At 43.0% G+C, this 21,653-nt stretch overlaps 1 protein-coding gene across 1 annotated transcript in view; it reads right to left on the bottom strand.

Annotated features, from left to right (window-relative positions):
• The window catches only part of PLXNC1 (plexin C1), a 153,618-nt gene that overhangs the window by 49,677 nt on the left and 82,288 nt on the right, over window positions 1-21,653 (bottom strand). The window contains exons 10-17 of the mRNA XM_019960357.2: window positions 16,065-16,204; window positions 12,786-12,965; window positions 10,294-10,378; window positions 6,704-6,907; window positions 6,402-6,587; window positions 4,134-4,236; window positions 682-783; window positions 276-379 (exon numbers count right to left, since the gene is read on the bottom strand). Coding sequence (XP_019815916.2) covers window positions 276-379; window positions 682-783; window positions 4,134-4,236; window positions 6,402-6,587; window positions 6,704-6,907; window positions 10,294-10,378; window positions 12,786-12,965; window positions 16,065-16,204 — 1,104 coding nt within the window. The remainder of the gene's footprint in view (window positions 1-275; window positions 380-681; window positions 784-4,133; window positions 4,237-6,401; window positions 6,588-6,703; window positions 6,908-10,293; window positions 10,379-12,785; window positions 12,966-16,064; window positions 16,205-21,653) is intronic.

Genomic DNA, 21,653 nt, shown 5'->3' with positions numbered 1-21,653 from the left:
TAAAGCAAAAATCATCACTCTGAACTCGTGTCCCTCCTAGGTTTTGTTACTGGACAAAGAGTAATTGCCAGTGACCCATCACTGTTTTCTACCCTCATCAATCCAATTAATAGTTCTCTTCCTCCCCGCTCTGCTCAGATTTAAGCCATTATTCTGTACCAAGCACATTATCTGCAGCTGCCTTGGAAGCAAACACCAGTTTTTTGACAACAGCAACAAGCACCTTCATTATTATTCAAGTCTCAACCTTAGGAAGATGATCAATGCTCTTTTACCTCGGGGAAGAAAGTTCTCAGAGCAAAATGTTTGTAGTCAAGGAAGGGAACAGTTCCAAAACTATCAACCACATCCAATTTATCCATCTGCAGCTCAGCAAAGCCTGCAAAACAGAATCCCAAGAGCAATATTTTAACTCAACCAACAACGGATAAGATCTTCTGCTGTTTTGTCTAACACAGAATATGACCTTGCTTTTCATTAAAGAAGAAACAATAGATAATTACTTGGTTGGCTGCGAAGAAACTGAAATAAAATACAAAGCCAGGCCTAGACCCTGCTGTTCAGTTGTCTTCGATCATACAAATGGTTCTCATTAACGTGGCTGGTTCCATTTAAGGGTAAAAAAAAAAAAAAGACAATAAAAAAGCCTTGTTTTTCTACAAATACAACTTTGGAGCCTACCATCACGTATCTCTTTCCGGAGCTCGCTCTCGAGGAGCTCCAATTGTTGGCTCTGTTTGCGGCTCAGCTCCTTCGATTTGTGCCTGGTCACCCCCACGGCCACTGCAGAGATAGAGATCCAGCAAGAGATTGACGGGTTAAAACACAGAAAGGGAAAAACAGAACCAACTTTTACAGTTCTTGTAACAGAGGGAAAGCAAGAAAGACTAGCATGGAAGAGGCAGAATCTCTCAGAAGAAAAATTCCCAGTGAGGGGTCACATTAGAGAGGAAGATGCTCACATGTAACAGAAAAATTAAAAAAAAAAAAAAACTACTCATCTTCAAAATAAAAACTAAATCAAATAACCTTCGCTTGTAACCAAAGATTCCAGCTGGCTGAAAAGTAATGAAACAAGCCAAGTCTCCCTACAGCCACAGGCCACTTATATTGTTCTGTTCTGTTTTAATGTTTCTAAACATCCCCGGAGAAATAAAGTTGAACCTTAAATGCAGAAAAAACCCCACAGATCCACAGTGAGCTGTGTGAGCCAAACTTGCATAGATCAAATGCAGTGACAGAGTGAGTGGTCCACAGAGAAGCCCCCTATCTGGATATTGCTCCTTTCTCCACTTCATTCTGCTTCTAACCTACGCTGTAGAGGCAGCACACTGAACAAGCTCGGCACTGGTTCATGTCCCCGCTCTGCTGTTAACTAGCTGCGTGACCCCAGGTAAGTTCCTTAGCATCTCTGTGCCTGGCTGCCTCATGTTAAAGTGCCTGCCTCCTTATGATATTGACAGGGTTCCAATAAGTAACTCACAGGAAGCATTTGGAGCTTCTTTTTAAAAAATAACAACTGTCCTGACTACTGTCAACTGTCCTGATTATTCTAGAAATTTTTTCTTCCCTTAATAGAAATTTCATGATAAAAGGATCATGTTACCAGTAGATGTGAATGGTGCTGGAGGAAATAAAATTCAATACAGCAAGCCACCTGCATGCCATCATGTTCCATTCCGATAGTGGGTTTGTAAGTGCACGTTGTTCGTAAGTCCAACGAAGTTAGCCTAGGTACCCGACTAACACAGTACTGTACTGTAACAGGTTTATAATATTTTCAACAAAAATAACATGTACATAAAAAACCAAAATTAAAAAAAAAACACATTTTCAGCAGTACAGTACAACAACCGTTATTCAGGGGCTGACATGCATATTCACATCTTTGAAAGTTCACAACTTGAAGGTTCGTATGTAGGGACTTACTATACAGCTCTGCGCTGGACTCCTTCATAGTCAACAGTCTTAATCATAACATGCATCATGCATCTTCCAGAAACGGTGGAGCAGGCAGTGATTCTCAAGTTGACTTGACTGTGGAACCCTTTTCCCAGGAGCATCACTTGGGACCACTGGTCCGCAGACCACCCTATAGGCAGCACCAGCTCACTGCCTGCAAAGGGAGCTAGCTGGCCACTTCCCTGCAGTCATGGCTTTTTCCTGGCTGAAATCTCCAGGGGAAGCCACAGTGGGGGTGTTTCGCAGGTGGCAGCCCTAGGCCAGGGGTGTTTCGTGTTTTCACTCACGATATATGATTGATGGACTGAAGGGTACACTTGCTGGAGCTGCTAATGACACACGGTGAGAAGGGGAGGAGAATTTTAAAGGGCTTTCCAGGCACCAATGAAATCAGGAGCCACATGTCAAATGGAGCCCTCTTCACCTTAGATAGCATCAGTGGCCTCTACCAACAGAGTGAAGGGAGAGGAAGGAAGAGTCACAGGGAGCCCAGGAAGAGATCAGACCTTCCTAGGGGGTCACAAAGTTTACTGACTCCATGATGAGACTGTTCTATCTAGAGCTGCCTGACAGCAGTGGATTTCTCAAAATTGAGCTCAGCTTTCAGAATTTACAAGTAATCTTCTTATTCAAAGCCAGCACCAGCCAAGACCTTATTAAAATATCAGGCCCAATTCTGGATTCTAGATGCATACTAGTGGTGGCCAACTTGGGAGAGCTTAACAAATACCTGACATGAGCATCAACAAACAGTACAAGATCTCTACAGAATGAATTCATTCCATTAGGCTAGTTAACAATACATATAAACCTTTTCCTCACCGGACCGGGAATTCCCCAAGAGAAAGGCCCAGGACTGGACTCACCATCCCAAGGTCCAGAGTCTTGCACAGTTATCAGCAACATAACAGGTGCTCAACAAACCTCAGGTAAACACATGCATGAATGGATGGATGAGTGAGTGAAACAGTGAGTACAGGGAAGGACGCGATGAGCAACTATTAACAGAAAACCATCAGAAAGGCGATGCCTGTACTAAGACAGGAAATTGAAAGGCCTCCATAGCTCTGGAGAAGCTTTTTTTTTTTTTTTCCAGGAGGACAAGAGGAAACAGACTTAAAGTGAAAAGCAGCTCAGAAACACGGGTCAAAACCTGAATGGCTACAGGGACCAGGCCCTCAGATGAGTTAGATGGCCTGTGTGGAGCAGTAAGGGAGTGGTGGAAAAGTGGAAGTCGCTCAGTCATGCCTGACTCTTTGCAACTCCGTGGGTTGTAGCCCACCAGGCTCCTCTGTCCATGGAGATTCTCCAGGCAAGAATACTAGAGTGGGTGGCCATTCCCTTCTCCAGGGGATCGTTCTGACCCAGGGATTGAACCTGGGTCTCCTGCATTTCAGGTGGATTTTTTACCATCTGAGCCACCAGGGAAGGGAGTGGTTAAGTCTATGGCAAAAGCGTGGTGAACACAAGCCCTCCCTCCAGGCAGAGCCACTCCCCAGCTGTAGCAAACCCATGCTATGGAAACATCAGGATCCAACGATCCAGATCTTTACAATTTTCAAGTGATTTTAAAGAATGTGAAGCATCTCATTTTAAAATGTTGTCAGTGACTTCAAAGTTTTAAAAATGCTCCTTGAGCCAAACAAGACACCTTGGTGGGCTGGCGTTCATCCAGTGAGCAACCACCATGGGATCACTGTACCTGGATGAGCCAGGGAACATTTTAATAGACGTTACAGATCACAATTCCAAGATACAGTTCTGCCAGAAAGGAAGGGCTGGGGTCAGGGGTGTGGGTGTTACTAGGGTGAGAAGGCAGGATGAGATGATCAAGTCCCGGGAGCCCCATATCCCAGAGAAATTCCGAGGAAATCATGTAAATGGGACATCTGTCATCATAATTCACAAGTTTAGTGAAGCAGAGTGGATTATATTTCTCAAACACCAAGGTATCATCTTTGTAATTCAGCCTTTTATTAATGAAGCATCCTAAAAAAAATATTTAGGAAGCCCTCGGTGTGAAACTATTAGTCCTTTCCCGAAGTTTTGATTTGGGTTTTCATCCACTGATACTCAACTGAAGCAAACGCCCCTGAAAGCATGAAAGTCTTCCTGCCTGCCGAGAGGCCCCTGGAAATAATTTCTCTGACAAAATTAAACAGGGCACTTACCAAAAATGACAAACACTAGCAAGATGGGAAGCCCAATCAGAAAATACCAGGGGGAAAGAACTGATTCCCGTTCGACAGAGAGCTTCAGGTTTCCCAGTTTGACCTAATAGCACAAAGAGTGTCATTAGACCCAGTCGAGGCGAGGAACACATTTTTCCCCCAACATGGTTTTCTCCAAGATACAAAAAGAGGTGGCAAGCTAGGTAGGATAGCTGATAAGTTAGCTGTGTGCACGCACGCTAAGTCGCTTCAGTCGTGTACAACTCTGTGCTACCCTATGAACGGCAACCCACCAGGCTCCTCTGTCCGTGGGATTCTCCAGGCAAGAATACTGGAGTGAGTTGCCATGCCCTCCTCCAGGGGATCTTCCCGACCCAGGGATCGAACCCACGTCTCTTATGTCTCCTGCACTGGCAGGCGAGTTCTCTACCACTAGAGCCACCTGGGACCACGAGGGAAGTCCCCAAAAGTCGTCTTTAGAGGCAGCCCGTTGCTGCTCACCTTCAGGAACCTTGCAACACTGTCCCCTACCTTCCGCTTCACTTTTCTGTATCAGTTACCACCATCTGACACATCTTCCATTTATTTTCTATACTGCATGCCTCATTAGCTAAGCTCCATAAAGGCGGACTTTTTTTTTTTTTAGGGGGGGTTCTGTTTTCTTCTCTGCTTCATCCCTATGTCCCAGCGCAGGCATTCAGGAATGAGTCATGAACAATGAAGAACGCTAGCTTTTGCTCTTTTTAACTAACTTGACACATGGGAGCACTTGTGGCTTTAGCTGTTGTTATTCATTTTATAATTATTATGACCCTCTTTACCATACAACTGATGGACCAAGGGAGGCTCAGTTAGAGCCAAGTTATCTATGGTCACACAGCTATTAACTGGTGCCTCTGGGACATGAACACATTTTTTGTTTTGCCTTCCAGTCTGATGTTCTCTTTTCTTGTCCTTTATCCATTTATTTATGACTCTAGATGATAAAGCATTTTGGGAGGGACATAGAGTGCAGAGTCTCATATAGCATGAACACTAAAAATGGAGGTTTCCAATATGTTTCCCTTCCCCATGGTCTGGTGTCTTTATTATGGGACATAAATATACAAGTGATGGGACCCTCAAACATGTCTGGGAAAAGATTAAATGCAGTGAGTATGACTTCACAGTAGAGGAAGCAGCCCATGACTCATAGATTACCTGGTCTCCACTAGCTTCCACTGTCACTTTGAGGGTGCTGGGGAGACCCCATCCTGGGTTTCTATTGTTAAGACATGTCACCTCTGCATTCAGGCAAAGAATGACAGCTCATTTGTCAATGGGGTCTAGAGATTCTGCTTGCAGATGCTACAGTCTAGAACAAAAGACTGTTCTATGGCTAGAACAAAAGCTATCAAGACATTATTATTATAAACAATGGTGTGCTCAATGCTTTGCCATTCCAAGAGGCACATGGATGGCTTCTGCAAGCTATTTTGGGGAAATAATGCTTGCGCCTGAGACACGAGCTTTGTTTATCTTCACTTGAAGTGAAGACCCAAAGATCCATAAAAGATTCTATCTTGGCTTCTGGTTTAGCCAAGGAATTGAGAGAGTTAATTCTTAGATAGGCTGATAAGGAGTCTAGGGCCCCCAAGGAGAAGAGGGGTCTAGGACCCTTAAGGAGGAGAAAAGGACAAACTTTTTTTTCCCTACATTCCTTCATCTTAGTCACATAAGACTTTTTTTTCCCCCTTAAGCTCTGAGTTGTTATGGCAACAATCTATTTCTTAAAGAAAGTTAGTCTTTTTTTTAAACCCAGAGCTATGATTATACAACAAAGCAACTTATCTTACTCAAGTGTATGTTTTCCCTTAAGTTCTGTACTAATGATTATATAACAACAATGTATCTTGCTGGGGGACATGTTTCTCCTTAACAGGAACCTTCTGACTAATTCTGCTATGTTAAGATGTATGTTGTGGGAGTGGGTCTGGTAAGACCTTTCTATTGTTAGTAACTAATTGAAAAAGTTCATAAGACTTTGAAAAGACTAGCAAGTGGGGAACTCTCCACTGCCTTCTGATGTCTGTGTCAGAAGCCTTCTCTTGCCCTTTTTCATTGTAACAAAATTTCTGCCACACGAAGTTCTGAGTGTCTGAAGTGAGTCCCTGGTCCTGAAGCTAACTCCTCCTCTTTGGAGATCAGGAACCCGGCATTCTTTGCCGTAAGCTATCAGAATTTCTCCAAATACGGTGAAACCACAGGTAGGTCTGTCAGGTGACTTACGTCAACTTTCTTGGAAGAGGTGGCGATGCTGTTTGCAGCAGTGATGTGTTTAATTTTGCAAAAGATGGTGGTAAGATCTTGATTTCTAGTAATATTTTCAAAGCTGCAATTTAATGACTTATTTTTTCCATAGAAGAGAGTGATTTCAATGTCTTCCTTGGAAATGTTGAAGTTATCATTTTCTTTCTGTGAAGAGAAAGATGAAGAAATCTGGGCACATGTGGAAACTCACAAACATAACACACCTTTTCGGTTGAGGGGTGCACATTCCCCCCGCCACACCTTGAATGAGAGAGACATACTTGAATTTTTACTTCCAATTCTGTGTCCACCTCAGATTCAGCTCGATACCCTGTGAATCTGGGGTCATCGAGGTACTGCAAGCTTCCACAATCCAAGGCGGTCTCCTGGACTCTGAGCTTCACAGTGACATTTATAGGTCCTTTCGAACTCTTTAAACTGGGGGCTAAAAATCTGCAGTAATTTGCCATACAATATTCAGAGACCTGAGGGAGAAGAAAAAAGCATTTTGACAGCTTCATTAATGAATCTCAGCTCTGGGATTGAAGAGCTAAGTGACCTGGGCAACTGAACCCCTTTGTACCTCTGTTTTCTTCTCTGTAAAATGGGGATAACAGTACTACCTACCTCATGGGGTTGAATTCACTCTAAACGAGAGGAGGGCTCACTAAATTAAATGAGACTCTCCATGTGAAGATGCTTACACATTCATGCAAAAAAAGCCCTCAACAAATGCTCAGAAGATTATTAACACTATCAGTAATAATGAAAGCAGAAGATGATACAATGTGGGGAAAAGGGTACTTGGAAAGAAGTCAGTGAGAGAAAGGGGAAAGCTTTGCCCCAGCGAGCCTGTGTGTCCTTCAGGGCATCAAGGCTGAGTCCTGGGAAACTGCAGGAAGGGAGGAGCTGGTCCCTCAGCAAGGGCAGCTGTTGGCCTGCATGCTCCTGGCTTCCCTGTGTTGGGTAATGTCTGTGCTTTAGCAGAAATCACTAACCATAAGGAGGAAAATGCTTTGCAGGCCTGACAAAAAATAGAGGGAAACAAAAGTAAAAGGGACAAAGCAGCCCCCATGAAAGAAAGAGCACGAAGATGGAAAACAAGGCAGAAAGGATGGCCTGCCTTACAAACTTGGGCTTCCCTGGTGGCTCATTGGTAAAGAACCCACCTGCAGTGCAGGAGACGAGGGGCCTGGGTGGGGAAGATCCCCTGGAGGAGGAAATGGCAATCCACTCCAGTATTCTTGCCTGGAGAAATCCATGGACAGAGGGGCCTAGCAGGCCACAGTCCATGGGGTCATAAAGAGTCAGACACAACTTAGTGACTAAACAACAGCAGCTTTACCAGCTTCTTTAAAACAAATAGCAAACATAAATACTGTCATTTTCAGGAGTACAAAGAGATGGGCAGAGAAAGCTGCTGGGAGAGGGGAGGTTGACAAATATTCTAAAGGAGAGCAACTAAACCTCACAAAATGAAATTTGCTAGGTGGGGAGTTTTCCTCTTTATTATTTGCTGTCTAATATTGGAGTTTTGAAAAGAGGGTAGGAAGAAGCAACAGGTGAGAAAATCAGATGCAAAGCGCTGAGACATGGACAAGCAAAACCTCCCTTCCCCTTTAAGCCCCTTTCCAAACGACTGCCCTGAATCTCTCCTTCACATCTCTGGCAGCATGAAGAAAACCACAAAACCCACAGCCTCTCCCTTCTCAACAGCCGTAACCCCAGCCGGCTGGCTTTTTGCTGAAGATACCTTCCAGGAAGATGACTGGGGATAGGGTCATCCTAACCTCATTATTCTCAACTCTCCAGATTTCCACACCTGTGACCAGCTCCCGTCATCTGAAATACTCTTTTTCTGCAGTTCTGAAGAAACTTCTTGGCCACCTTATTTTCTTTCATCCCTTCAAATGAAGCTGTTCTGTAAGATTCCATCTTAGGCCCTCTTTTCTTCCTTCCCTCTGCCCTCACTCCGAGGACGTCATTCACATACTCCCTCCAAGGACAACGCCAGAGAAATGACTAGTCATCTCTAGCTCCACCATCTCCTGAGCATCCCTGGATACTTGCACGAGCATCCTCAGGGACCTCCCAGGCTCTTTTTCAGTTACTCCTCCACATATGATCCTATGCAACATTGCCAAACTCATCCTCATAAAGGGTACTTACCTCACGCCACTCCCTGCTCAAAGATCTTCAATCCCTCCCCATCGCCTACAGAATTAAGGGCAACATTTTGAGTCTGATCCTTTCTTATGGCCCAATGTGGTTTTCCAGCCATCCCTCTGGTTCATTCCCAGCCCATCCTCTTGGTTCCAGCAGAGCTGGAAAATCACTGATATTCCCACCAGGGGCCTCTGAGTAGCTTTGTCTCCTCCGTACCTGAAATTCCCTTCCTGCTTCCACCTGCCCAAGTCCTACCATCCTGCTCCACACCACAGACCTACTGAAATCTGCCCAGTTTTAATTACCCTTTCCTTTAGCAACACACAGTTGGGTGTCTGAGCCAGAAGAGAGTCAGCAGACCTAGAACTTAACGATACCCTGCGCTCTCAGCTTCCCATCCCAGTCAATTAGCCATTTCCTGCCATGACGGCAATGACTCTCTTATTTCTTTTGTCCCCTGGGCCTGGGAAAATGTTTTGCCCACAGCAGGTACTCAATGAATTCTACTTGATTCAGGGACAGCAGTGGGAGGGAGAGCAAGTTCACTTACAAACGCAAGCAAGGCCTCTGGTCAGAGGTCAACCTATACGAACCACTCAACAGGAGGTGTTGACGTCACGGAGATGTGACCTAGAGTCAGATACAACGTGAGGCTTGGAGCTGACTCTGAAGGGTATCAGGACGTGGATGTGCATCCTGACAAGGCTCTGGGAGGGCTTAGGAAGGCCTCCTGGATCTAGGCCAGAAGCCACACTGGCCCCAGGCAGAGGCCAGGTTTGCGGCCACTCGCATGCCTGTCAGTTTTGCCAGGAAGTGGTCTGACTGGGCCTCCGAGAGGCTGTTATCACATCTCTCATGAAGGAAGAACAGAAAGAGGAACAGAGAATGAGGAGAGCATTCGAGAAGAGCTGATATGTACACTCAGCGGCCCCAGCCTGCTTCTGAAATCCATCAATTCCCATGACAAGGCCCGTGTGTGACTTGTGATGGGGCAAGAACTGAGAGGGGATGGGGCCAGACCCCTGGGTGGGGAGATGAAGGGCAAGAGGTGGTGAGGTCAGAAGGAAGGTCGCAAATCAATTCAAAGAGACCGGGCGAGAGGAGAGGCGCGTGACAGGCTTTCTGGGAGCTTAGCAGGTCACTGCATCTCTGAACAACAGCACGCTAAGTGCAGTGGAACCACCGCCACCTACTCGTCCCAGGAACACTCATCTGTACCTCACACCTCAGCCACTCAGAAGGCATGTTCACACGTGTTCATAAGCGCAGCCTCATTAACAGGACTCGCCGCAATCACACAGGGAGAAGGCGGCAGCTCTTGCCACGCCAAGCTCACTCCTCTCCCCTCTGCGCCACAACTCGCGACGCCAAGTCTGAGGTCTCATTATTTCCATTATAGCACAGATGGTAATATCATGCAACACGTAAAACCTTATAACAGGACAAAAGCACAGAAACCAAAAGTATCCTCAACGTGTCATTGACTCAACGGACATGAGTTGGAGCAAACTCCAGGAGATAGCGAAGGACAGGGAAGCCCGGAATGCTGCAGTCCATGGGGTCACAGAGAGTCAAATATGACTGAGTGACTGAACAAGAACAAATATTTTAGTGTGATGAAAACAAAAATCATCCTTGAAGATTATTCACTATAACTATTATTACAAATATTGTAACTATTATTACAAAGCAGCTGAAGACTTACATTTTTTTCTTTTACCTCCTGAGAAAAGATTAAGTTGTCAATTACATCAAAATTTCGGCCCATGATGGTTATATTTTGACCACCACTGCAAGAAAAAAATAGGAGTTTCATAGATACATACACAGGCATTTTGCATTTGTGAATAAAACCATCATTTATTCATAATTTACTCAGTTATGTTTGAGAGCAAATTAATAAATTTTAATTTCCAATGCATGACATTTTTATGTCTTTTCATGATACTGGCCACAGATCATAGTTTTTTAAGAAACATAAATGTAAAAATTCAGGTTGGATCCTGTTTTAATTCTAGGAAAATGCCCAGATTCTTTTCTAGAATTCTGAATTTTATTGTATCATGTTACCCCATATAATTAGATCATCAGCTGCACCTTGAAAAGGTTTCACTAAACAGAATTTTGTTTGATTGCTGTTTAATCTATAGAAAGACTCTTCAGTCTAACAATTTTCAAAATCAAACTCCCAACCTACCAATTACATTTTATGTAGGGAGACAGGGAGTACTTTGGACAAGGTAAAATTATAAATGACATTACAAATCTAAATTCCTATTTGGTAAATCATATAAATAACAACTATGTCCTAGCTCTCCAAAACTAAGCCAAATGATTTCACATATTCTTAGCACATAATTGCATTTCAGCAAAATGGCCATTAGATGTGAAATAAACAGCTGTCCACAGCTCTGGCGGCCCTCACACCCCTGTTCACTTAGGTCACTAGACACTCATTCCAAGGGACAGGAGCCTGAACAGGTCAGCTCCGTCGGCCAGCTGAGCCCATGATGACAAGACCAGGAAATGGACATGAGAAGGCCGATTTGTGTAGGGCAGAGGGAAGGTGTTAAGCCCTGAACCTTCCAGCCACCAGGGGGAAGGCCAAGTTGGCCTCACGCCAGCCTGTCACCATTACTAGAAAACCAGGCCAAGTGTGGTCTGCCAATGGCCAGACTGCAGAGCCGTGTTCTTGCCCAGGAGTAACTGAGAGACAGTGGCTCAGACTGTCACGGGTGATGAGACATTAGGAAACCTCCTATCTTACAACAAAGCACCGAGCACAGCAAGCCTGGGCCAGGCTGCCCGGGAGCCTGGGCAAGCTGTCTGAACGCTCCACACCCCAGTTTCCTCATTGGCAGAAAGGGTTATGCATAGGGGACCCCGTGGTCTTGTGAGGATTTCCTGAGTCAGAAGACCTGACACCCTGGCATATGGGGAGTGTTGCATCACCGTTTGCTCCTATTTATAGGAAGGACTGAGATCCACGGCTGGGAGAACCATGCTAGAGCCTTGGTTTGGAAATGTCAGCTTTCCTCATGCTGCTGTTAGGAGTGGAACTGGAGTCCCAACCTCCAGGACCTCAGCACATGAATGTCTCTGGAGATAGGACCCTGAAAGAGGGAATTAAGGTTAACTGAGGTCATTAGAGTGGGTCCCAATCCAATATGACAGGTGTCCTTATTAAAAAAAAGAAAGAAAGGAGATTATAACACAGACAGGCACAGAGGGAAGACCACTGTGAAGACACAGGGAGAGGATGGCCCTCCGCAAGCCCAGGAAAGAGGCTGCAGGATAAATCAACCCTGACAGCACCTTGATCTTGGACTCATAGCTTCCAGAACTTTGATTAAATACATTTCTGTCATTTAAGCAGTCCAGTCTGTGGTACTTTGTTATGGCGGCCCTAGCAGCCTAATATATCCACCTCTCACTTCATCTTAAATGAGAATATTACAAGTGATTTTTTTTCATTTTCCTTTCCTTTTTTTTTTTTTTAAACAAAGCTTCATCTGTAGTTTTACCTAGACAGTACTTTGAAAGTTAGTTTCATGCTGTGTTAGATGGAGAAACTATCTTTAGGTTTATATTCCAAAATTTTAATGTGAATTTAAATTCAACTAGGGGGAGAATTTTTTTTTCTTAATGTAACAGAGTCATCTGCAAGAGTTTCTTTGGAATTTCCATTTCTCACATAGAGAGTATCTTTGAAATGTAGACACTGCTTCTCATTTAGATAGTTCCCAATATTTCTTGAAATTGTTCAAAAGAGCTTACTCTAAAGGTTATAAAATGAAGGCTATAAGAAGGAAGAAGCTTTGGGGCATATGCAGGAGTGAAATGTAGTGAAGAGGATTAAGTATTTGTATCAAAAACCCAGGCTTAGTTACAGTTGAATAGACACTGAGAAACACAAACATAATCTGAAGAGAAACCAGAATTTCAACAAACATTTCAGCTGTGAGTTTCCTGGCAGCCACAGCTAAGAATAAAACAAGATGTACTCACAGCATTTACTGTGATGATGGGAGACTACCTACCTCTCAGGTATGGCTTTATTTTCTAAGAATAAATCCTAAAGAGGAAGTTTGTGAAAATTATGACAATTATTTCTATATTTATTTGAGTGAAACCCATGATCTTTATACATATGGCCTTGTTAACCACAACAAGAGAAAAATACACTCTAGAAAGTACCTGATCCAGGTGGTAGCAGGATATATGAGGGAGCAGTGGGGCAGAGCAACGTAAGACAAGGGTCCCACCGAAGCACAGTTCCCACCATCGAACTGGATACACACATCCTTCATTTCTTTTCGGCTCGACGGAAGAGAGAATTGCATATGGGTGGCATTTACCACGTGGCTAACCTGTATCCTATAAAGGGGTAGAAGAGAGCTCTTTGGTGACTCAGATAGCTAGCAGACGTGATTACCTAAGGAGACAGGATATGAACTTCATTTGAACTACAACAGCCCCCAAACCGTCAGAACAGCCGCGGGCAGCTACTGATTAATCAGGGCCCACTTACCCAGCATGGGCATTATCTGGGGCTGCATTCCTTTCTCTTTTGTGCATTTTTATGTTTTTATTTACATTTCCCTTAGAAGTGGGGAGAGAAGGAAATGCAACCACTGCCTTTAAAAATGGAGACGGCAATGGCACCCCACTCCAGTACTCTTGCCTGGAAAATCCCATGGGCAGAGGAGCCTGGGGGGCTATAGTCCATGGGGTCGCTAAGAGTCGGACACGACTGAGCGACTTCACTTTCACTTTTCACTTTCGTGCATTGGAGAAGGAAATGGCAACCCACTCCAGTGTTCTTGCCTGGAGAATCCCAGGGATGGGGGAGCCTGGTGGGCTGCTGTCTAGGGGGTCGCACAGAGTCTGACACGACAAGCAACTTAGCAGCAGCAGCAGCAGCCTTTGAAAAGCCCTAATATAATAGGAAGTTCAAAGTGGACTGGGTATCAAAGTTTATCAAGGAATTGCTATTCGTTTTGAGTGTGCTAATGGCACCATCCTTATCTGTTACACATACATACTGAAGTAGTCATGAGTCAAAGGATATGGTGCGATATCCTGGGATATACTCTTAAAAACTCTAGCCTCCATCTTCCCATCACTCTCAAAAATGTGGAGGAGATAAATGAAATAAGATTGGTAAAACGTTGACTTTGGAAGTTGGAGGATATGAAGAGGTTCTCTGTTGTGTACGATTGGAAATTTCCACAGTGAAAGACTTGAAAATCAATCAAGCGCTTGCAGGGAAGGTGTGGTAGAACCCAACCCTGGGCAGAGATGGATTCTGCCATTCAAAGAACAAAGAGTTCAACACTAAAGTCCATGCCAGGAGCCCAGGGGCCTTGGAATAAACCAGCATCAGAGCTCCTGACGATCTCCAGACAGGAATTTAGCTGGGACTGTCCTGGGTGCTCTTGAAATCTGCAGGGCATGCCCTCAGCACCCTTTGGAAGTCAAAGCAAAGCCTTCTACAGCATTCCCTCTGCAGCTTCCTCTGTATATCACATCTACAATGAGCCTCTAAAGCACAAGTCATGAAGACGGGGTTGTGTCTGAATAACGCTCAGTATAATTATACCACATGAGAATCTACTATTATTACTTAAAGGCTTTGTACATGATTATCGATGGTAATGCCCACAGCCTTTAAGCAGTAATAATAGATTCATTCTAACAACAAGGCAAATTCAGAAACATTTGAGCCAGTCTGTACTGACACTTCCTCAAATTTACATTCTAAGATTTTATATTCAGAGCAAAGCTCTAGGAAACTCATTGTAAACTGGCTGATCATTAAAATTCAAACTTGTTTATCAATTTTGGAATGAGAGAGGCAGAAATATGGATCATTCCATTACTATTCTTATATTTTTCTCCTTGGAATAATTAGGTATTTTAAAAATGCAGTATTAAGAGAGGTTAGGATTATGGCATGAACTCTGATACAGAATTAACTGGGTATTATGTTTACTGCTCGTGAACTTGGGTTCACTACACAGATGTGGTTACTGAAATGCTACATGCAGAAAGGTCTCTCTTAGTCATTTAATTTAATAACTGCAGTATCTCAAGACACACTCGGAATTGAAATGAGAGCATAAAGAGTCAGAAACAGGGTAATGCTCTAAAAAACGCCTTATTTTCCAGTGAAGCTGACTGCCTTTCAGTGAACACACAGGTGTCTAACTTCACTACACAAAATGAAAGATTTTTGCAGCGAGGTATTTAGCCAGGATAAACGATACAAAAATACCTATGTCGCATAGATACAGCCACTAATGAGTGCTGGATAATTCTGGTAAATAGCAGAACAGAGAAGAGCATCCAAGGAGTAGCTTTCTCCATCAAAATGACAGACATCCCAAATTTACTGCTAGGAGGGGAAGGGGATGACGGTTAGATGCAGCAAATGAATTAAAACAAAGAATTCAGTATATAAATGTGGCAAATTAAAATGCTGTACAAATCTGTTTTAGTAGTTAAGAACCAAAACACCATGCTTCAGTGGATTGCTCTGACACATTTCCATGGTGAGAACAAACTCACTACTCTACATCATGTAGATGGCAACATCTTTCTACTTTAAATTGGCCAACACCTCTAAACAGTAACAAGCAGAAAACTCAAATGATTTATTATGTTATTGTTACTTTATCTCGTTTTGGAGAGTAACATTTACACAAGAGTGTTAGTAAAATATGGAGATTTTCTTCTCTCAAAGTTTCATTGAAAGAATGTGTTAGGGAAAAGAAGTCATCTGTGTTGGGGTGTTTTCTTCTTTTTAACACTAATAGATGTTTCATTTAGTTATTATTTGAGCCTGAAACCATTCCAGTACAGCTGCTGCTGCTGCTAAGTCGCTGCAGTCGTGTCCGACTCTGTGCGACCCCATAGATGGCAGCCCACCAGGCTCCTCTGTGGGATTCTCCAGGCAAGAACACTGGAGCGGGTTGCCATTCCCTTCTCCAATGCATGCATGCATGCTAAGTTGCAATACAGAGAATGCAACAAAAGAATAAAATGGATCAGAAAATTTGTCCTCTCAACTTTCAGTAATACATTGGAAGAGTGGCCCTATTTTCCCATCAAATTCTAAGGTACTCAACTATTTTTCTAAGTGATCATCTTCAAAATGATGTCTGTGCCTCAACTTACTTGATTTTGTTCATGAAAACAAATCAAGATCCCAATACCCAACGTCCTGGAATTATTGTATTTTGAGGTGTTGGGGGTTACATAGCACAGATTCTCTCACAATTAACTTCAATGTGGTGCTTAAATGATTTTACTTCTTGAAATCATGTTATATCAAATATACAGAGTAAGTGGCTCACATTGGCACATGGAAAGAAATTAATCATAAAAAGATTATAATCTCAATGCTATTCCTTTGGTATAAGCTTTAGCTTTTCAGTATGTTACCAAGAATAAATCACTAATATTTCAACTCACACATCCTTATCACAAGTACTGGTTCCTTTCAGGATCATTGTGATGTTCGATGCCTCGGTAAAGTTTGCTCCCGTGACGGTCACATTACTTTTCCCTAAGGTCGATATTTTCTGTGGCTCAATGGACGTAACAGAGAAGACCTATTGGAAAGAAAAGATTAAAACACAAGATCAAAGCTAAGAAATGGCATTGTTCCAAAAAATCTGTTTATGCACTGCCGTTCGAAGAAATCACTGGGAAATTACAACATTTTGCAAACACAAGCCGACAGTGTTTAATGAAATCAATGTATTCAAAGAGGACTGCTGCAGATTCACGTCTCTCAACATGCAACAGCATGAGGTCAAAGCAATTAGTCTTTGTCTCACAAGACAGTTGAAAATACAGTTGAAGGGTCTGATATTCTGTCTGAAGAGTGAGATATCACTAGAGTTCTCAAACATGCTTACTGCCTCACAGCCTCTGGAGGCTCACAACGTAACAAAATGAAGTAAAAGATGAGGCGTCCACTGACTGTAAGTCAACAACAGATGCATCATCAAGTTGGAATAAATGTCATCCAGGATAACTTAAATTCCCAAGAAAGCAGTTCCTATTTTTTGTTTGTTAGTTTCAGTAGGCTATTTGACTCAAGGAGTATACTGCAGGGAAAAAAAAAAAAACCTCAAGAAACCAACCAGTTGAGTCACCTAATATCAAGTAGTTGGATGCCTAAACTCCTGGAGCCACCCATTGTTATTCCACGTTTGTAGATACCATCTCCTCCTTGGAACCCACTACAAGCTTTATCAGGTTTTTTTCTATCAAGAAAGTTTCCCTTGGAATAACCCAGTAACTGGGGCCCCATATCATGTAGATTTATGCACCTTACTTCTCTATTTGCAACATCTAATCAAATTCCCCTTAAAAAAAAAAAAAAAAAAAAAGCCCTTTATTTGACAGCAAGAATCATTTTCCCTTTCAAAGACAAACCAATCTTGATCTCTTTCATTTTTCTCTACAGATGCCATTGTCTATCTTTTTGCTTATTGAGTAGTTGTTTTGTAGACTATTTCCAGTAAGTCTATGTTTTTCTATAATATGGACCAAACAGAGCAAGATTCTAAGATTCTAGCCCATACAAAGCTCGGCAGATCTTTAGTATGAGTGAATTTTCATACTCACACTCCTAGTGTTAGAAAATGACCCCCAGGTCCACAGATGCTTAATCATGTGGAGTTTGGCTAAGTCATAAATACCGAGTGTATCCACTTAGAGGATCAAGTCTAGGAGGAAGCCACTTAAGACCCTGGGGGAGCTCATGTCCAGCACCTGCCTGCCACCTGCTTCTTCGAGCACCCCAGTCTCCACTGCTCCTTCGTGTGTATGATGCTCATCAGGATGGCCTTGCCGTGCTGCCCACCCTGCTGAAAGGATATTTTATCATTCTGCTCCTTGACAAACACAGGTGCTATATGGTGGAACAGTCACCATCGCTCATGATCACCGTGGATTGATTTTCCAGATTGAGGTAAATTCATTGTTAATGTCATCACAGCAATGATGTAATGTGACAGGGAATTGATTTCAGTGGCAGAATTTATTTTAATCACTTAGTAAAGGACTTCAGTCCTGTATTTATAGAATCACAGAGGGCCTGAGAGGGTCACTTTAATTATTCTGTTAGAGTTGACTGCATTTTATGGGGGAAATTATCTGCAAGAGTGGTACTTGGAATGGGGGGATTAGCAAAGACGTGGAAATAAATCCCTCGCAAATGTCAAGTGTGTGTTGTATACCAAAAGGCTTACTCTTTGCTCTGACAGGATGCCAGCTAAGTGAACAGGTATTTGTTAAACACCTACAGGATCCCTGGGATGGCACGAGGTACTGTGGGGGACACAGGACCTCTGGGTGCACTAGATCAGGAAAAAGCAAATTCCTAGATTTGCCTGAGCAAGTTTAAATTCAGTCCACTGCTCGTTCTTGGGCAGCCTATGGGAAAAAAAAAAGTCAAAAGAAGAAGAATATTCCATGACATGTGTAAACACATGAAATTCAAATTTCAGCATCCATAAATACAGTTTTTTGGGAACACAGCCACACCATCATTTATGCATTGTCTGTCACTGCGTTTGCACTATAATGGCAGAGCTGAGTCTTTGCAACAGAGATCACATGGCTTGCAAAGCCTGAAATATTTACTGTCTGACTTTTTGAAGAAAAAAATCTGGCGGACTCCTGCTCTACTGGGTCCACTGTCTTCTTTGGGAAGCAAGAGGCTTTAGGTAAACCTTCATCTACCTATAAATGTGATGCAGACTTCACATTTATATCCAACTCGGCTCTGATTCTCGGGTTTCTTTGCAGATAGCCCTTCTCACTTCTTCTACTTAGACAGTTGATGTCTGCTCAAGTGAAATTTCAAACACGCCAAGTAAATGCTACTTCTTTGCTTTCAGGAGAGGCTAAAAAGAGAGCCTTCTAACTAGCCTAAAACAGATTTTCTAAAGAGGGTTATAGTTTGCTCCTTAAACAGCTCCACAAACACCATCAGAGGACCTGCCATGTCACCTGATTAACTTTTTATTTCCCCCTGAGTAGAGACAGTCCTGCTACTTTCAAAAGGATTTTGTTTTAAAACCTTATTGTTGACAGAGGTTTCTAAGATGGAATCTAGCCCTGGTCTATTTTGTGAAAGCAGATGCTTCAGATCTGCTTGCAAAGAGGGTCAGATTAGTTGTCCTTTGTCTGCTTGGAGAACCTCTTTTAATAAGTGAGTTAAAGTGCTACCAAGCAGACCTCATTAAATAAACAACACAGATATACAAGAAAAGACAGTGTGCCTATATGGCTATACTATATGCCTACAATTCTTAGAAATACAACACTTGCTATTTTTACTGATAAATAGTCTTTAAAAATCCAGTACATACAAAAGGCCAAGAATGATCTCGCCACACACTCAGTATTCTAGATCTATTTCTGTATTTGAATCAAGACTTCATTCATAACCTGAAATGAAGTAGCAGGTCCCATAAGCTGACACATACAAGGGGTTAATTTAAAAACATAATCTAGCTTGATGCAAAGAGATTATTCCTTACAGCCCTGTGGAGTGAGATTCCTCCCTCATCCTATGCCCAAGGATTTCCATTTATCAAATCAAAATATCAGTGGCTCTAACCCTTAGAGCCCTGGGTTGCCCAACAATTAACCTCAGAACAGTTTACTTCCTGTCAGTTACATTTTAAAGACTTAAGAGTTATTTTTAAATGGCTGCACAATTTTAAATTATTTAATAAAATATTTGGAACTCTGGCTTTAAATCACTGCCTATTTGATATTTTAAAAAAGCACATTAGAAACTGGTTAATTAGGTGATTACAGAATACCCAGTTATTTAATTTTATTTTTTTAAAAACAAAGTCATTATAAGACACCGGAAATAGCACAACCACTAAGAACTAGTTATCTCTGGAAAGGTCTAAGAGGATTACTCTTGACAGGAAGAGTACCTTTTGTGAAACCTGACATCAACACAATGCAAATTACCATGACATTAATGGAGAAACTACCATTATGATTGAAAAGAATATTAGAAAGAGGTACATTAGGAAGGCTCAATTTATTAAGACCAAATTGTACTCTATTAATCTGTTTCCAAAAAAAAATCTGAATACAGCAAAGCTCTCTGTAGGCCTGGACCTGAATCAACACTCAGGAAAACGTTTCTCAGATTTTCACTCGTGAAATTAGTTCAGACGAGACTGGATAAAAAGTCACATGGATTAAAAAAACCAGCTGGAAATCTGAAACCAAAGGACATTAGAGAGATGAAAGGTAGCACAACTAATTAAAGGAAAGTGCCTTATAGGGCCCTACAGGGGTGAGAATTTGGTTCAGAATTATTTAACATCTTTATTAATGACCAAAAAGGATGGAAGTAATATATTAATGAAATGTATAAATTGAGAAGAGTGGTAATCAGCAGTGGAGATGGTAAAGTGTAAAAAGAGGTGAGGTATAGAGGGAGAACACCAAAATACAGTCCCACCAGAGAAAAATGAGAGCGTTAATTGGAACAAAAACGTCGTGTCCATCTGATGCTCAGCCCCCAGCTGAATGCTTCTTCATGGCCCACCCATCCATGAAGGGACTGGTCCTAGGGAGCTTGAGATGCAACTGCCATTTGGTCGTAGCAATTATCAAGAGTTAGAATTCCAACTGAGATGGAGCAGGAGACTTCCGAGCAGGTGACAGACCAAAGCCTTGTGCAGAGAGATCAAGGCTTGCTGCTCTGACCTGAGGGGGACTTGAAGGGGAGGCTGCCGAGGCCAGTCCATCAGGTAGCTACTCTCGGTCACGGAACCTTCTGAATGTGGTTCCTCAGACCTGGCTGAGGCACCCAGGACTCTGTGACCAGGGTGGGCAACACCTCCATTCCATTAGAGACCCCTGCTTGCAGATTTAACCCCACCAATCAAAACCCATCCCTCTATTGAGCTTCAACTTCAATATGAGATGCTTGATGCTTCCCTCTCCTGAGGGCCTCGGTTTCCCATCGCAAGCCTTCTCTGCTCTTCCCATCTTGGGGAAGACGCCAGGCTTGCCTGGGTCCAACTCCTTTTCTTCGACTATGCTCCAGCCTATCACCCCATCCCAAGCCTTCAACACTAACGCACACTCCTGACAGCTTGCCCAGGCCACCCAAGAGAAGTCCCTTCCAGACTGACTCTTATCATTGATACTACATTGAGGTCATGCAGTATATGTGGTTTCATTGCTAAGTCCTGTGCAACACTTGCGACCCCATGGACTGTAGTCCGCCAGGCTCCTCTGTCCATGGGATTCCTAGGCAAAAATACTGGAGTGGGTTGCCATTTCCTTCTCCAGGGGATCTTCCCAACCCAGGGATTGAACCTGGGTCTCCTGCATTGCAGGTGGACTCCTGTACTGCAGGCAGATTCTTTACCAACTGAGCTACAAGGGAAGCCCCATGCAGTGTATACTAGTGATCAAAGCTGTGGCCTAGACTGCCTGGGTTCAAACCTCGTGTGTATCACTCACCACCCACTGACCCTGTGCAAGCCAACATTTGTCTATCAGGTGGAGAAAACAGGCCCATCGTAAAGCTCCAATAAAGAGGCACTTTGAGCTCAGGATATAACCCCAGGCTTCACAAATATGGGCCACCCCTAGTCAATTTTGCACATTCTGGCATTCCTGCTTATAGCTTTTTCTGTCGTACACACTAAGAAGCTTCATAACAATGCATCCCCAACTATTATAAGTTCTTAACATAAACTCCACGAGGGCACATATTTTGCCTCTCTGCCCAGCACACAGTAGGTGTTCAATAAACACGTTTCAAATGAATGAATACAAGAGTGAACCCCACAGCATGCAGCTCAGTGCTAGGCCCACAGAAGCTACTCAACAAGGCACATGTTAAACTTGACTTTGCTTTTTAAGGCAGGGACCCTGAATGAGGTGATTTGGGTTGACCGTGAGGAATTAAAATGCACATCACACGTGATGGAGGAAGAGAAGAAAACTCACAAGAAAGAGAAGGAATGTGAATCTCCCGAGAGCAGGAAGACGTGGCTT

This window comes from Bos indicus, chromosome 5 (genome assembly GCF_029378745.1).
Source record: "Bos indicus isolate NIAB-ARS_2022 breed Sahiwal x Tharparkar chromosome 5, NIAB-ARS_B.indTharparkar_mat_pri_1.0, whole genome shotgun sequence".
NCBI classification, from domain to species: Eukaryota; Metazoa; Chordata; class Mammalia; order Artiodactyla; family Bovidae; genus Bos; species Bos indicus.
The sequence above is the reverse complement of the archived record's forward strand: the minus strand, read 5'-3'. Positions and strand labels throughout refer to the sequence as shown.